Consider the following 17319-nt stretch of genomic DNA (forward strand, 5'->3'; position numbering starts at 1 on the left):
CCCGCCTTCCGCCCGCCGTTCTCCCACGCCCCCGGAGTGCCCACTGACCCCAGCAGGCCTTGTGCTCGCGGCCGCGCCCATCCTGCCGGTGGCCCCCAGGGCCGGGGCGCCGGCCTCCCGCCCCAGCGCAGGTTCCAGCGTTGGAGGAGAGGTGAGGAAGCGGGGCGCGCGGGGGGCCTCCTCCGGGCGCTAGCCGGCGAGCGCATCTTCTCGGCATGTCCCTCTCCGCTCGGCGAGCGCCGCCAAACTGCTGAGCCCGCCGGGCCCGCTGCTCCGAGTCTTTCCCGGCACAGGAGATCAAGCGCCCTCGGATAACCGCACTCACTACCTTTGGGGGGACTCCATGGGGAAGGTGGCCAGGGACCCCGGGTGTGAGGAGCCGGGGCCGGGCCCCGGGTGGGGGCTGCCCGGGGACCCTCCCAACCCGCTTCTCTTAGCAGACAGCCGCCGTCACCCCTGGGAGGGCAAGCCTCCGGCGTCCCTAAAGACCTGGCGGACTGCGCGCCTCGAGGTACCGGCCTCCCGAGGGGAGAGGGGACCGCTAGCGGGCGGCTGGCAGAGGGGACCTGTTTGCTGACGGGTTTGGAGGTGGGATGGGGTAGGGTTTGGAGACGGAGAAACCCAGGAAAAGACGCTGGGTTTTTTCTTTCCCTCCCAGTCTTCCGAAAAGGAACCACGTTGCGAGGGGGAACTAAGACAGAGTGTAAACACAAACAACCGCAAAAAGAAGCCAAGAAAAGCTAAGCCCAAAGAAGCAAGCGCAACACTGTTACAAAACTGTCTGGTTTTGTAACAATCGTCCCGCCGCCGGCCAATGAGCGGCGTGGCGGCGCGTCACGTGGTGTCGTTTTATATAACACTTTGCTGAGACAAGACAGTTATTAGGCGGCGCGGGGCGGCCGGCGTGGAGCTCGCGGAGGCATTGCAGGGACCGGCGAGCGGCAGAGCGGCGGCCGTGGCAGCCCCGATTCCCTCCAGCCACCGCTCCCTGCTCCACGTCCCCGGCCCCTAGACGCCTCTTCCCCACGCATGTCCCTCTCCCTATGGATTCATTTCAGACTGAACAGATGCTGAGCTTGCCCGCCGAGCTCTGCAGCAACAACTTAGAGCTGGCGGAGCCGGCGGCATCACCGGCCCTCGGAGACACGGGCCCCCACCCAGAGGCGGCTACAGAAGGCCCCGCACCTCTACCGACTCTGCCGCCGCCGCAGGAGCGGCCTCCGAGGGCCTCGACGGCGGAGTGCAAAGTCCTGCTCACACAGGCCGACGCCCTGGCGTCTGGGGGGCGCCTCCGGGAAGCCCTCGAGGTGTACCGACAGCTCTCGGAGCGGCAGCAGCTGGTGGCCGAGCAGCTGGAGCAGCTGGTGCGCTGCCTGGCCGAGAAAGTCCCTCAAGGCGAGGAACCGGCGCCGGAGCCCCCGGACTGGAGCCGCGGGGCGAGCTGCGCGCTGGCGGCGGAAGAGGCAGGGGCGGCGACGGCCGCCGAGGCCACCGAGGTGTGGGACGGCTTCAAGTGCCGGAAGTGCCATGGATTTCTCTCAGACCCCGTGTCCTTGTCCTGCGGACACACCTTTTGTAAACTGTGCCTGGAACGCGGGCGGGCAGCCGACCGACGCTGTGCGCTGTGCGGGGTCAAACTCTCCGCTTTGATGGTGGCCACCGGGCGGGCGCGCGGAGCCCGGCGGGCTGGGCAGCAGGCGCCGCCGCCGCTGCGGGTCAACGTGGTGCTCAGCGGCCTCCTCGGGAAGTTGTTCCCGGGCCCGGCAAGGGCGTCGCAACTCCGGCACGAGGGCAACCGGCTGTACCGCGAGCGCCAGGTGGAGGCGGCGCTGCTCAAGTACAACGAGGCAGTTAGGCTGGGTGAGACCACCGTGCCGCCGGGGCCGGGGCGGGCGGAGGCACGAGCCCGGCGGGGAGCTGCGGGGTGGACCCGGGCGGAGGAGGGCACGCGGACCTTGGGATGGACCGCGACCGGAGTGGGGGAGGGGGGCTCTGGAGTTCCGTCTCCGACTTTTTCTCTGTCTCTCCTGGTTCATGGCCCTTTCTCTGGGTCTCTGTCTATCTCCCTGCTCTTTGTCTTCCTCTATGTCTCCTGTTAGCTTGTGTGTTTCTGCGTGTCTCAGTCCCTTCTTCTGTTTGTGTCGCTCTGTTTCTCCGTCCTTTTCTTTCTTTCCGTATCTTTGTCACTCTGGCTCTTGCTCGGTGTCACCGTCTGTTTCTCGGGCTCGCCTTCTCCTTCTGTCGCTGCGCGCTCGGGCCCCTCTTAACACCTGCCCGTAGCTTTCGGGCCAGCAGGGGAACTTCGCACCCTTCCCACTCGCGCGCCGGGGCCTCTGGGCTCCCGCCAGCCTGGGATGTTCGGTCGGCGCCTGCGTCTGCCGCTCCCTCCCGGCCTGGGGCCGCCGTGGCTGCCGGGAGTTGTCCCTTCCGGGGCCGCGGCTCCCGGTGGGGTGGGTCCGGCGTGGAATTAGGTCAGGAGAGCACTGGTTGCATAAGGGCTGCGAGCGGCCCGGGCCGGGCGGCCCCTCCTCCGCGCGGGCGGGCGGGATTGTGTAACGGCTGAGGTAGCTGAAGTGGGCCACGCTCGCCTCGGAAACCATCCCGGGAGCGTGTGCGGGCGGGGTGGGGGGAGCGCTCGCGCCCCGTCGCCCTGTGACTCATTGTCACCGCTTCCTATCACACGATCCTCGGCTGAAATAGATGCCCCCCCGCCCGACCGCCCGCTGCCTGCGCTCTCGCCTCGAACACCAGCCCGACAGCCCCCAGAGGGCGACCGGCCAGGCGACGGCTCGGGGATCCTTGGGGACCGTGGGCTGGCTGCCAAGGGGGCCGCCTCTGTCCCGCTTTCCCGTGCCGCCTGAGGAGGGATGATGGGTGGTCTTTGCGGCCTCAAGGGCGATGTGGGCAGTCCCGCGCCTCGGGCCGCACTAGGGCGCCCGAGTTCCCTAAGGGAACGACTCCCCCCTCCCCGACCCCCCACGTCTGGACCCAGGAAGTGGCCGCCGAGCCGCGGGTATTGCCCAGCTCAGGCCGGCTGCCAGGAGCTCGGCGGCGGCGCACGGTGTCTGGCGAAGCGTGCCGGGGAGGAGGCGACAGGGCTGGGCAGACAGGGCTCTGGGATCCCAGGGTGCCCTGAGCCCCACTCGGATGGGTGGAGGAGGGGGTGGGCTGGCGTCTCCACGTGTTGCATCTCCACCCGAGGTTGCAACAGGTAATGGGGGAGGGGGAGGAACGCGACCCCGTGTGCCCAAGCAAAGCACAGTGTGTGCTGCAAGGAAAGGGACAGAGGAGACTGCAAACTCTTGACTGATGCCTTAAGAGCAAGTAATGGGCACCCAGGCGAACCCTCTGCACACCCCTGAGGGAAAAACCCCAGCAAAGCCTGTTCCCGCAGCAGAAGCTGGAGCCCAGTCCCTGGGGAAGAGCAGGGCAGTATGAAGTAGACAGGTGGCAGCCACTTAAGCCCAGGTCTCCAAGGGAGGTTCCATTCCTTTCAGCCGACCCCTAAGGGCCACGAAAGCCCCTTCCTGCCCTCCTCCTCCTCCCCCTTTGTTTCTGTCACCACTTTCCCCTGGGGGTTCTTCCTTGCACCACCAGAGGAGTCAAGGTGAAAAATGTCAAGACCTCTTCACCCTTCTAAGAGGAAAGGGACCTCCCCAACAAAGAGTATCTTTGTGCCGGAAGATGGCCAGTCTCTCTTCCTTACTATTCGAAGTACTACACTCCCCTTCGGAAAAAAAAGGAACCTGTCTCCCACCCCAGATTCAAAGTCTGGCAAGTTAGTAATGAGTCTGGCCAGCTAGCTAGACTTTGAGCAGATGCCTTCCCCTCTCTGGGCTTGATTTTCCTTGAAGAATGGGTTGATTGAGCCAGATGGTCTCTAAAGGCCTTTCCAGCCCTGGCATCTAGTGGTTCAGAGTATTGGTGAGAGCCAGCCTCACTTTATTCCCAGAAGCCTTGTCCATTCACATCTGCCTATCTGTAACGAGAGGATGGAGGCTTGCAGATGCACTTCTGTTTTCTTCAGAAGAACTTCATGTGTGCTGGGGTTTGTAGACAGAGATGTCGCTGATATCACCGGGAGACTAACTTGGACTTGTCTTCCTGGTGGCAAGGATGGGGGTCACATCTGGCCATCCCCTTCTCCTTCCTCCCTGGCCTGTTTCCTTGTGGGCAATACCTCACCCAGAAGCCAGGCTGCCCGTTGCTAGCCACGGCCATGAAGCAAGGTGCAAGAGTTCCAGGGTTCGAGAGTCCAGGTTGCTAATGCACCACTGACACCACAGGCCCTCTAAGGAACTGCTTGAGAGAAGGGGATAAATGACTTCTTTACAGCTGGGGAAGCTCAGACCCAGAGTGGCTGGGGGGTGTGGTAGGCAGGGCAATATTAGGACTGGAGATCGAGCTTACCCCTTTGGGTCCCTAGTAGAAAAGTCCTAGATAACTTGCCATTTTGCTCAAGGTGTTTTGTTGTTGTTGTTGTTTGTTTGTTTTTTCTCATCTTGGCAGCTCCAAATGACCACTTGCTTTACAGCAACCGGTCTCAAATTTATTTCACCTTGGAGTCTCATGAGGATGCACTGCATGATGCAGAAATAGCATGTAAGCTCCGCCCCATGGGGTTTAAGGTGAGTGTGGGATGGGAGGGATGGGAAGGAATTGTACTGTAGACAGGAACTGGCAGGAAGGACTGCCTCCCTACTCAGAGCAGGGAGAAGGCTCTTCAGAGGAGCTGGGGGTTCCCTTGACAAAGGGTGACTTAGGGATCTGCAAGGGAGCTGGATTCCTCCCCTATCTGATCTTCCACTGATGACCCGCAGAGCAGCCTGGGCCTTGTGACTCTCTAGAGCATGGACTTGGGAGCCAGACTGCCTGAGTTTATGTTCCAGCTCTGCTACTTTTCCTAGCTGTGTGGCCTTGGCAAATTACCTAACCTCCCTGCACCTCATCTCCTCATCTATCAAATGAGGATATTCAAAGCATCTACTTCGCAGGGTTCGTTGTGAGGATGACATGAGCTAATGCACACAGATACTTAGAACAATGCCTGGCACATAGCGTTGTATGTGTCTGCCGTCATCAGCATCATTCTTTTCCCAGGACGGTCGAAGCAGGAGGGAGAGAGAAGTATTGCTGGCTCGTTCTGCCATCTCAAATCCTTAAGGTAGTCAGTCAGCCTGCCGCTTCCCCTAAACATGTAGGTCACGTGGAGGGGTGGGGAGAAAGACAGGTTCAGCATCTCTCAAGATGCCAGGGTGCAAAGTGTCACTTTCTGCATCTCTGTCTGGCCTCAGGACTGGCCCTCAGCCGCATTTCAATATTTTGTTGAGAAGATTAGATTTGAGCCTGGGCTCTACTACCCGCAAGCTAAGTGACCATGGGGAAGTCACTTCGCTCTCTGAACCCTAAGTGTCCTAGTTTGCAAGACGAAGATCTTGCTGTCTGCCCTGATCGCCTCACAGGGAGGCAGGGAGGGTTACAGGTGGGCGTGGCCAAGAGACCATTCTGTGAGCTGTAACGCTGGCTCTTGGTGTGGTGCTGTCTCCACACGACCCCAGCTCATCCAAGGCTGTGATCCCTTATCTGAATCCCGTGGGGCCAGATATGTTCAGAATCCAGAATGTTTCCAATCTCACAAAGACCAGGTTTTAGCTCTGGACAGCGCCCCGTAGTCACACACACTATCTCTGCAGGATATTACATGAAAATACACACCAAGTGGGACAAAGACTGTAACACACATCATTTTAGGTCAGGTTTCGCCACCTAATGATTTTGATGTCAAGCTTATGAAAATCGTGGATGAGCAGACTGTTTTCTGGATCTGGGAACCTCAGATAAAACATCATGGAGCTGCATACTGGGCCCTTAATGTCAGAGTGAATCTCATATGTTCTTTCATGAGAAGGTTTTCATGAATGATGATGGATTAGTATATTCTCTTTCCCAAGGAGCACAGTTACAGTTTATTCCAAGTCACCAAAGTCAACCCACGGGAACTTCAGTGGGAGCATTTCAGGCCTTGTAGTGGTGCAGGCTACTGAGCTGCCTGGGCCTAAGAGCACTTCTCTTGCAACTCTTTCTGCTCTTTCTGCTTAGGCCCCCTAAGGGTTGGGGCCTCGACAGTGCAGTGGGAAACAAGGCTGAGTAAGCAGTGGACCATCTTGGATGAAACAGGAAAAGTGACTTCCCCAGTGAAGGAAGAGTTTGGTGGAAATATTAAACAGGAGTTCATTTTCCCCAAAGTGCTGGGCTAAGCAGAGAGGCAGTGACGAGAGAACTCTGCTGACTTGGGGGTCAAGAGAAGACTTGAACGGTGCTTCTGATTCAGAGCCGCCTCACACCCTGATTTGCATATTTCCCACCATTTCTATACGAAACGCCCCTGTGGGAGGAGTTCACCGCGTGCAGCCCTATTGCAGCCACCCAGCCAGGGCTCTTGCTTCTCAAATTCTCCTGCAGGCGGTGCAGCTCCAGGAGAGTGAGCTGGCGGCCCTGAGCAGCTGGAGTATATCTGGGTTGCTGCTTGGTATGATTGGTCAGATCCCAAAGCCTCTCGAGGCTCCAGCACTCATCCCCTTTAGCCGCCCTGAAATGTCACACAAGCCTTTCTCCTGAGGGCCCCTGGAGCACTGCTGGGAAGATGCAACAAGCCATGCATCTGGCTCCAGAAGGAGGGGGAGTTCTGGGGGAGGGCCCCAAGAGGCTTGGAGCAGGGGCCACTGCTCAAGAAGGCAGATCCCGGCTGGCCCCTGTAGCCAGGCCCGAGCCGGAGGGCACTGCGGCCTGCAGAGGCGTGTCGGAAGGGGAGGCCCCGCATACTAGAGTGCCCAGCAGCTGCACCCTGGATTGTTTCCTTCACTAAGTTACACTCGGGGTCAGCTGTGGAGCTGAGGGAGTGGGGAGCAGGCCCCTGAGGGGCAGCCTCCAAGCCAAGCTGCCAGGAGCAGCTGTCCTAAGGCACGGAGAGGAGGCAGCCCTCCTCCCACCTCTTTTCTTTTTCCTCCCTCTTCCCCAGGATGCTCCTCAACTACCCCTTAGGGTTTCTCTCCCAGGGCAGTTGGGCTTGGACCCTGAGGAGCCCTAAAACTTCTTATGCTATTTCAAGACGTGGTGAGGGAGCAGACGTGAGCTGAGCCCACCGGAGCCAAAGCGTTGGCGCAGGCCCTGGTTAGCCCTCCAAAGGGCGGTCTGCTTTGCGGGGAGGGGCACAGTTCTAGTTCCAGCTTTGCTACTAGCTACCTTCAAGGTCTTGGAGAGATCACATGCCTTAGCTCATTTGGGCCTCTTCTGATAAATGATCAGTGAGTGTCGGTGGTCACTCAGCCGGTAAGATGGATTCGGTCTCTGCTTGACAGACCCGTTACCAGGAAGGCCCATCCAGGCAGGTCCTGAAACCTGGTTAGTATGTGCTCAAATGGGGGTTCTTGCTACATTTGGTACCTCCTCCAATACAGTGGTGGGGCCGGGAGAGGGGGAGACGGGAGGCACAGTGGTTGAGAATTTGGGCTTCGGTATCAGTCAGTCCCAGGCTCAAAAAACTTGATTCCACAATTTCTTATTATTTTGGGCGAGTCATTTCTCTGGATCTCAGTTTTATCTCCTTGAAAATGGGCTTCAGAACAGTTGCCTACCTAGTAGGGCTATAGATGAGATAGTCCTTTTAAACCCCTTCACACGACAATGAAAACCCACGAAGCAGTTAGCTGGTGTTATGAAATGATACAGCAGCATCAAGAGGTGGATAAGGATGGGACTGAATGCTCATGTTTTCTTCCAGGCACACTTCAGAAAAGCGCAAGCCTTAGCCACCCTAGGCAAGGTGGAGGAAGCACTAAGGGAGTTTCTATATTGTGTGTCCCTCGATGGAACGAACAAAAGAGTAAGAGCTGAAGCCCAAAGGGTGAGTTGAGATGACGTCAGGTCCAGCTGCCCAGTGGGCCCCCACCCCTCTGTCTTCTCCAGGGTTGAGGGAGTGAGGGAACTGCCCTTCCGGGGATTGGGGGTCCTGAGTGGGTGGCTCCCCGGGTTGAGGGGACAGGAGCGAGACACAAGTGCCAATTGATGGCCCGGAAGCACCATCCTTTTGGCATGTACAATCAGATTGAGCAGTTCCTGCATTTCTGTAGGAGCCGGTGAGGAATGTTCTTGCTTCTTTGACTCGGGGTTTGGGTTGTCAGTGGGAAAACAAACAAAACAGAATAAAACCAGATAAGTTAACATGGGGATGGAGGCCCACCGAGGAGATTCTGGCTGTTGGCAAGAGGTCCTGGGTGTGAGGCTGCCTGCAGTTGTAGAACTTTTCTTTGGCTAAGTCACAGCTTCACCAGTCACACAGGGCAGCCAGCTCCTCAGAAGGGATGTTGGGTCCCATCTGCCCTGCCATATGCAGAACTCCAACCTTCAGCTCCTTGGCTAGAAATAAAACACATGCAGAATATAAGTCAAGGACTATTACAGTATAATCCAAACAGTCATTCCAACTCTTGAGTCCTTGGAGAATGTGGATGTTATTTTTTAAATACTGGGTGCATTAGTGAAGGCTCAAGCATCCTCAATTCGTGGACTTCGTTGCTTACTGTTCTGCAGTGTATTCTCACGGTGTCTGGCTAGTTGGCCTGGAAGTTGGATGCTGACAATCAGTGGTGGCCTCTGCTCTACAACTCCCTATTCACCGCCACTCCCCAAGTGCCTCTGTCCCAGTACAGTTTGGCAGAGCAGTGGATGAAGAAAGGACGCAAGAGACAGGAGTGGTTTCTGAAGGCTCCAGAAAGGAATCTTTAGCAAAATCAGTGAACTAGGCGAAGCTGAGCTCTGGAGGTTATGCCTCTCATCGAAGGTTTCTTTTCTGGGAAGTTGCTTTGGCCTGGTTAGTCAGAGCGCTGGCGGCAGAGAATTGCTCCAGGCTGTGGACCCTTTCCCAAATCTTAACTGTACTCCATAGTGTGGGTAATAATAATAATAATAATAATAGCTAACATTTATTGAGCGTTTCCTGTGCATCCCACACTGTGCTATGGGCTTTACGGGGAAGATACAATTTAATTTCCACAGTGTCCCTATGAGGGTAGGTACTATTACTTATCCCCATGTTACAGATGAGACAGATGAGGAAGCTGAGGCTTGGTGACTTTCCTGAGATCACACACCTAGTGATTTGTGAAAGAGCAATCAAACCCAATTCCACCTGCTTCCAGAGTCTGCCTTGTGAGTTGCTCCACCATCCTGCTGTGCCAGGAGGCCTTGTCAGGAGTCTCAGCACCCACTGCTGGGGCTGGGGGGAGAGCAGCGATGGAATTATCCAGGTCTGGGATGGCTGGACAAAGGCGATTAGAAGAGCCTTGACTTTTGGGGACAGAGTGTGCAAAGGCCAGAAGAGGCAGGCGTTGGGCTCAGGAGTGAGTGGTTTCTTTATTCTCATTTGTCCATTTCCCAGTTGGCCTGAGAGGCTCTGGTCTCATCAGTTGGGTTGATCTCTCTTTACAGCCCGATTTTACAGACCACCTAGTGTCATTTCCACAGCTGCCTTAATGGGGCAGGGGAACACATTGTGCTAAGCTCTGAGACCCAAGGAGGCATAAGCCACAGTGTCAGTCCTCAAGGACCTACCTTACAATCTTGCACTCGTTATATAGTGTAATATAAATTTCAGACCATACAAGCGAGCATTTGCCTGTGACGAGTGTTCCAGAGTTCCGAAGCTGGGGTGAGAATTTAGAGGCGAATTTCCACTGAGTGTGGTGAGGGCGTGGCAGTTACTTAAGAACACTGAGGACCCTCCGCTGTGGTTATTTACTGGAGTGTTCCCATTCCAGGGATAAAGATATGACAGAGATGGTCCAGGTTCACTTGGGATTAATTAGCTGCCTTAGCCACTCACAGACCTGGGTTTCTTTTTAATGTTTGTATTTACCTCAGATTCTTTTTTGCCCTCTTGACCCATTTGGGCCTTTCAAAGGCTGACACCGAAGTGGAATTGACTTCCATTCGTATGTGGAATGCTCATTCCCACTGAGAGTTGACCCCAAATTTTGTTTTCCAAAGCCACTGAGAAGGCCTAGTCTGAGATCTTAGGTATTAAAGGAAGAAGGTCAGTACTGCTGTTACTTCTGCTTTGTTTCCTTCGAGTTCCCTCTCTGCCTCTCTTTCCCTCTCACCGCGCTCTACCCTTTTATCCTTGTACCTTGAGATGCCCTGTGGCTGCTAGTGCTCTTTTTGGGAGAATTCCAGGGAGATTGCTTCAGAAGTGGCTTGGTCCTGGTGGGCCACTCGGGAGGGCTTCTGGGAGCCAACTTTGGCTCCTGTGGAAGAGGAGCCTCTGAAAGCTGGCATTTATGGCCCTGGGCACTGTGAGTACCTCCCCGCCTCACTCCTTTACCAACTTACAGCTGGGAGGAGATGGAGGCATCTGTCTGAAGACTTTGGGTCTGAACCCTAGGCCTCTCCCTGGGCCCTGGGATGGCTAGTGTCTTAATTCAGTTCCATCCAGTGTGATGAGTATTTATTGGACATCTGTCACGTGCCCTCCAGAAGGTGACCATCTGGTTAGAGAGAAAGACTTACACCTGCAACGCAGTTTGAGGCTAACACAAGACTGTGTAGTGTAAGGTACTATCTTATGGTGCAGTCGAGAACACGGAAGGACAGGAGAGATCAGGGAGGCTGGGGGAGTAGGGGAAGGTAGTGCTGGAGCTGAGCCTTGAGGGTTGAGCAGGGCTTGGCTATGTGGAAAGTGCTGGCATCAGAAGGAACATCATGAAGGAACTGCTGGGGGCCAGCAAAAGAGCAAATCAAACCAGAGAGAGTTTGGTCAGAGTTTCGGTCAGATTCTCCTGATGAGTTAATACCCTATTACCCGGAACAAGGGGTGGAGCGCCCTTTAGTGGGTCTCAGTGGCAAACTTGTGAATATGTTTTAGAAGTGAGTGACCTGCTTTCCTGTGTTGTGTTACACACGATAGATACTTATGTATGTTGGTCATTGGCGCTTTCACAGCGGAGAACTGAAACAAGGATGGGGGCAGCTGATGGCGCAGTGTCCACGCGACCGCACATCTTTGACTCGCAGTCCCTTCCAGGTCTTCTACCTGCCCCCGCACCACTGCCCCCAGCTTATCAATTGCAAAGGAAGCCAGCCATAGACTGGAACCGGCCTGCCCCCAGTCCTTGAAGATACCTGACATTCTCGGGAAAGTGAAGGCCAGAAAGGAGGAGGAGAGACTAGGAGAAGAGGAAGGAAGGTTGGGTTCTGCTTTTCCGGACATTTCACTGCTGAAGGGATTCATGATCCGGGGCTGACGGAGGAGGGAGCAAAATGGGCAGGGTGGGAAGAAATAGCGAGGAACCTCGATGACATTTGTCACCTTCTACCCATGGGGGTGTCGCGGACACGACTCCAGGTCCCCCAGCTGATGTTTCTCTCCCGTCTTCACCTCTGCCTCTTTCCTCCTAGGTAGGTTTTGAAATCCCCCTGCAGATATTTCTATGGAATGGTAGCAGCGGAGTGGTGGTTTGTACCTCCGGCTAGGGTGACAAAGGCATCTGTAGTGCCTTTTCAAAATCCAGATTCTCGGGCCACACTTCAGACCTGGGGGAGCCGGGCATGGGAACTTAGAACCTGGAGTTTTCCTAAGCTCCCCAGGCAATTCCGATGCGCTGAAGTGAGGACCCCCTACCCCACTGTGTCGGGGTCTCTGATCCAAGGCTTCCTCCCTGGAGTTTGGCCCCGCAAGCTGTGCCCTTTGCCCCTTCCTCCCCGTGCCCTTCACCCAAGCACCTGTAGAAACTTAAGTAGTGAAGTCTTCTGAGTCTTCTGTTTTATGTCACAGCTTCTCCTTAGTTTCTTTTCACCATCAGTCCCGGGGGCTTCTCAGGAACATTCTCCCGAAATCCTGAAGCTGTTGGCACCTCACCCTAGATTAAAGGAACACGTAGAGTCATTGGCTACTGAAGGCACCAGCCATAATCTACCAAAGTTGCCACAGGTAAAACTCCACTCACCCAGCTCGCTCGTGACGCTTCGTTTGGCTGTTTTGTGGGCAAACATGGGGAGTGAGCCCTCACCCTCCTACCTCATTCGGTTCCTGAGAAAGAAGAAATGGAGTCGCTCATGGCTGCATTCTTTGCTAGAAGGCTATTTCCTAAAGATGAAATTGGATTTTAGGTGGGGGCCCGGGGTTGATGATTTATTACGTTCAGTTTTCAGTTCTTGGTCAGATCCAGCTGAAAGAGAGAGTTGACAGACCTAGAAAGGAACTGGCCCACTTCCCCTGGAGCCCTTCAGTCGGGGTGGCTTTATCAGCTTAGGGGTGGAGCCTGGGAAGAGGGCCTGACAGCCCCTCCTTTCCTGCTTTTTGTTTGCGCAAGCTGCTCGTCTTTGAGCACCAGCTAAGTTCCTCGTGCAAAGACAACTCCATTTGATCCCCAGGGGGAGGTAATTTCATATTCCTGCATCGTGTCTTACACGTAAGTAGACTTCCAATACATATTTGGAGCCGGGGAGAGGGAAGAGACTTAGGAAGTCGCAGGTATTTGAGTCTTTGAAAACGATGGTCTCCAGGTACTAGCTTTCCCAGCAGAGGGCAAGTGGGCAGAGGCTGGGGCTCAGAAGGGCAGACGTGAAGGCAGAGTTGAGCTCTGAAGATCTAGGCACCTCGGGACATCTGCCTGCCCTCCATCTGTGATCTGTGATCCTCCCCTGTATGTGAGCCCTGGGGTCTCTGTGGCTTCTTGGATTCTCTGACAGGTGAGAATCTTACATTTCCCTGACTTCTTTCCCCGCTCTGGAGAATGAATAACATGCAGGTGTACCTGACTCAAAAAAGGGGGGGGGGGCAGCACTTAGAGTATCTCCTGAAATCAAAGCACCCCTAGTGCATTTCAGTACTTGTTTGAGATCATTGAGAACCAAAGTGTCTGGAGTGACTTCTAGTGGCAGCTCAATCTGAAATGAAGAAAGAGAGCACCCCTGGCTTTCCCACGCGAGCCAGCTGGGGAGCAGGGATTGGGCTTCCACCCAAACTTTGCCTTGCAAAGCAGGGTACTGTGTAGACTATGCCTGGGGCTCGTGGAAAGGATGCAGCAGTGCCACAGTGCTGAAAGAAACCCCTGAACTCCCCAGGTTAGGGACTCAGAAAACCCACATCCTTTTTCTCCCAGCTGTGCACTGCCCAGGTTTCATCTATCTACCAATTTTGGGGGGTTGGAGTTGGAGGGGAGAGAACAGCATGAGCGTTTTGACCCATGTGCTGTGGATGTGGAGTCGAGAGGGGTTCTCTAGGTAAACCTGCATAAACACCTTGTCTTTGGATTTGTTTTTTCTAGATCCTTCTCCTGGACAAAAATTCTTTAAAAGGCTAGAGACATTATTGATCGTTTTGCCAAATGATCTTGTCTCTTTTTCAGACTTTTCACCCAAAATCTAGTGAAAAGTCTAATTTGTCCCTAGTTTGTTTGACCAGTATAACACATAGCTCTGGAGCGTGAGGGCACTCGGCAGGCCTGTGAACACACCTGTGCCAGAGCCTTCCCGAAAGTTCTTTGGGAGCTGGGTGTGGGGCTCGAGGATGACCCGGAATGGCATTGAGGGTGAGAGGAAGTACTGAGTGGCTGGATGTACCCTCGCTGTACTGCATGCCTTGGTTTCCCTCAGGTAGTGACTGGGGTGTGACTTGGAGAGGAGCGGGGCCTGGCACTGCACCTGCCATTCTCCCCTTCAGCGCGGCCCGAGGACTCTCTCCCTACACGCCTTTCTGTCCTTGGCTCGGACAGAGGTTCCTCCGCTGCGCCCCAGCCGGGCCTGCCTGTGCCCTATGCCCGCCCATCAGTTAAGCTACACGTCCTCTAGATGATCAGCACTGTGTGATATCTTCTCAGCGTGGCCCCGGGGAGAAGTATCAGAGGACGATGTTGGTCGTGAGTAGATCCTGACGTTTGGCTCTTCCTTTCCAGGAAACGCTGGAGCGCCCACATTGTTCTGGTCAGGAGGCGGCAGCAGCCGGGGGGCACAGAGGCAGCCCGATGAACCTCGTGCCGGTGAAAGGGGACAGGCAGCAAGACGGCCCGGAAGACCAGGACGGAGCGCAGGAGGAAGGGGCCGCTGCCTCTCCCCAAGCTGCCTCCAGCAGGAGCGGCAAATGCCAGGAGAAGAAAAGGAAGTGCTGCCAGATGGAACCCCAAGACCCCGAGGTGCCTAGGAAAGTGTCTAAGCCAGGTGCGGACTCTACCCGGGGGGCAAGCGGCTCGGAGGAGGGCCCGGCTCACCAGTCTGTGGAGGTCCCTCACCCTCCATGGGAGGGCTCCATGGCTCTGCCGCCTCCGGGGTGCCTGTGGGGTTTCTGTGAGTGCACAGCGTCAAGTACTGACATCTCATGCCCTCGATGGTGTCACCTCCTTCCAGGCCAGCCTCTGGCCATCCCCATCCCCATTCCGGGAAGGTAGGACGAGGGCAGCGTGATCCGGCCTCACTCCACTCGTTCCCAGTCGTGTTCCCATAGGCAGGCATCTGAGAAGCAGCGGCCGCAGCTTGATACCTTTCCCAGAGCGGCTGGCAGTGCCAAGATTCAGTGTCAGCTCTGAAGGCCTGGCTCAGTCCGCGGAGTTGCTGCCGCCGCCGCTTGTTGAGCGAGGCGCCTGTTGCATTTGAAGGAAGCCCCCAGGGCTCAGGACGGTCCCTGACTTGCGCGTCTCTTTATGGGACAGTTGGAAGCCTGTGAGCGCCTGTTTCAGGGCAACCCATTCTCAGTGGCTCACGTGGCCACTAAATCAATTCTCTGGGAGGTGGTGAGAGTGGCAGACTGAAAAAATAATTGGGTTCTTTTGCCTCAGAAGTGCTGTTTTGTGAAACCAAGGTTGGTTCACCTCTGACTTCTACTTTCTAAACCACAGATCATCCCGCTGCTCCGGGGGCCAAACCTGCTCTGTGTGTTCCACTCGCATCTTTTGACGCCTCTGACCTTGAATGCTCCCTCTGTATGAGGTATGTGATGTGTACTGTCACTGCCTGAGTGTTCTTCCCCTCTGGTGTCTGGACTTGTCTGCTAGTGAACTACCGCTCGGTTGGTTAGCACGGAAAAGCGTGGTTCTGACAAAATGGAAATCACGCCGTTAACTGTCACACGGGCTAGCTTGTGTCCCTTGTTTACAGACTGCATTTCCCGCACTCCTGACTTGGAAATACCTAGGGAGTGGGAAGGAAACGGTCTACTCAGAGGTCACAAACTGATGGCCCACAGGCTGGCTGTCTTTTGTTCGGCCTTCAGGGGATTTGGGGGCTTGTGAAAGGTGAATTTTTTTTTCTTTTCTTTTTTTTTTTTTTTTTTTTTGTGGTACGCGGGCCTCTCACTATTGTGGCCTCTCCCGTTGCGGAGCACAGGCTCCGGACGCGCAGGCCCAGCGGCCATGGCTCACGGGCCTAGCCACTCCGTGGCATGTGGGATCTTCCCGGACCGGGGCACGAACCCGTGTCCCCTGCATCGGCAGGCGGACTCCCAACCACTGCGCCACCAGGGAAGCCCTGAAAGGTGAATGTTTTGAGACAAGACACACACTCCAGTTGGTCACGGTCCCCCTCCCATGGCCACTGCCTTACACCAGCCTTCCTCTCACATTTGCTTTGCTTTCCTGGTGCCTTGTGGGCGTTTAAGTTTGTGACCCTGGAACTAATCTCAACTGGCTACTTGATCAAGATCTCAAAGCTCAAGGGCCAGTGTCAGCACCACAGGCCTATTCTTTGGAAGCCAAGAGAGGGCCTGACTACTTTTTGTTCTGTGCCCTGCACAGTAGTCAGTAGTGGGCATGTACCACTTGGCCAAGCATCTCTCCTCCACCCACTGTCACATCATCTCTACTTTCTCCGACCTCTGGACACACAAATTTTCCACATGCCTGCCCACCCTCCAACATACACAAAAAGGAAACTGCTACAGTCGTGGTCTGTGCAAAGAAAGTACTTTCACTTGTTTCATTTCACAGCTGTGGCTTTGTGGCTAAGAGGAGCTGCTCCAAAGCCAGGGTGCCTGGGTTTCAACCGAGGCTCTGCCACTTACTGGCTGTTTGACCTGGAGCAAGCGACTTTCTCTGCCACTGTTTTCTCATGAGTAAAATAGAGAACAGTAGTACCTGCTCTATGGGGTTGTTATGATTGAGAAAATCTATTTAAGACACTTAGAATACTGCCTGACATATAGTAAGTACTCAATAAACGTTAACATTTTTTCCTAGACCAGAGGTTCTTTAACTTTAGGTCCATGGACCCCTGAGGGGGTTCTATCTATGGATTCTAATAGATCTAAGAATTCCCTGAAGTTATATGTAAAAGTGTGTGTGTGTGTGTGTGTCTGTGTGCGTGTGTGTGAGTTTTCCAGGACAAGGTCCACAGCTTTCAGTAGATTCTCAAATGTGCCTTCCCCCGCCCCCCAGAGGAGCTTTAAAAGGAGGCTGAGATATTTGCACAAAAGTTGTTAAGATGGTTGAACCAAGAGAAGAGGTGTCAAGAAAAATCTTTCGGTCCACCACACAGATGGATCCAGCCAACGGAGGCTCCTCAGAGGTTTTCTTGCCCTTTACAAGCACATATGCCTTCCATGTCAATCCCAGGCATACTCGGAATGACTTTTTTGTCCTCTGAATAAAAATGAGTAAGGTAGCCATTACCCAAACACATACTTTTTCTCTCTCTTAAAAAAATTAGAGTTGTCAGATTTGCTCATAAGCTCAGACAGACTCGATAAAGAATGTAGCAGCACTCGAAGAAAGCCTTCCATATGCTGTCTGAGTTTAGGTGGAGTGGGCGAGGGTAGGATGGGTTGTATAACCAGTTCCCCCTCCCCCTCACAACAACATAGCAGGTGGGTCGTGCCAGAGCCAAGTTGTGAGATGATAGACAGACTGTGCTTCCAAGCAGACAAATGGGCCTCCACAGGTAATAACGCCTTTGTGACCCTCAGCCCGTGATGTGAGCCATGGTCCTTCAGATGTCAGACTTTGATAGACTTGATTCAGCTCACTCAGAAAGCCTGGGTCTTCGGTGTACTTATCCTCCTTAACACTCCTCCCGGCATCCCGGGGACGCAAAATCAAACACGCAGACTCATCCTGTTTGTGTTTTCCCTGAGGGCTAAGAATCCTGAGGTTGAAGTTCTTTTGTTCCCTTTCCTCTGCTTTCTCCCTTTCATCTTGTTTGTCCCTGATCTCAACAGGGAGCTTCAGAGAAGGGTTAGAAATTTGGTCCAAGAAATAAACACCAAGAGGATAAGACCCCCTTCTAGTTGGCTCGCTCTGAGTTTAAAAGCCATTATTTCCCTTATCCTGCCCCTCTGTT

The 17319-nt window shown here is 54.8% G+C and overlaps 1 protein-coding gene across 3 annotated transcripts in view; it reads left to right on the forward strand.

Annotated features, from left to right (window-relative positions):
• The first annotated feature begins 437 nt into the window (after window positions 1–437).
• The window catches only part of LONRF3 (LON peptidase N-terminal domain and ring finger 3), a 37467-nt gene continuing 20585 nt past the window's right edge, over window positions 438–17319 (forward strand). For 2 of the 3 annotated variants that reach the window (XM_082610226.1, XM_082610227.1), the window contains exons 1-6: window positions 438–511; window positions 659–1860; window positions 4510–4628; window positions 7781–7903; window positions 13950–14211; window positions 14886–14976. In XM_082610226.1, the coding sequence (XP_082466352.1) occupies window positions 1044–1860; window positions 4510–4628; window positions 7781–7903; window positions 13950–14211; window positions 14886–14976 (1412 nt within the window). In that variant the 5' untranslated portion in view covers window positions 438–511; window positions 659–1043. Of the gene's footprint in view, window positions 512–658; window positions 1861–4509; window positions 4629–7780; window positions 7904–11827; window positions 11984–13949; window positions 14212–14885; window positions 14977–17319 lie in introns of all 3 variants that reach the window. The other variant, XM_082610228.1, reaches the window with a different exon arrangement.

The sequence above is a fragment of the Mesoplodon mirus genome, assembly GCF_964341445.2.
Source record: "Mesoplodon mirus genome assembly, chromosome: X".
NCBI lineage: Eukaryota > Metazoa > Chordata > Mammalia > Artiodactyla > Ziphiidae > Mesoplodon > Mesoplodon mirus.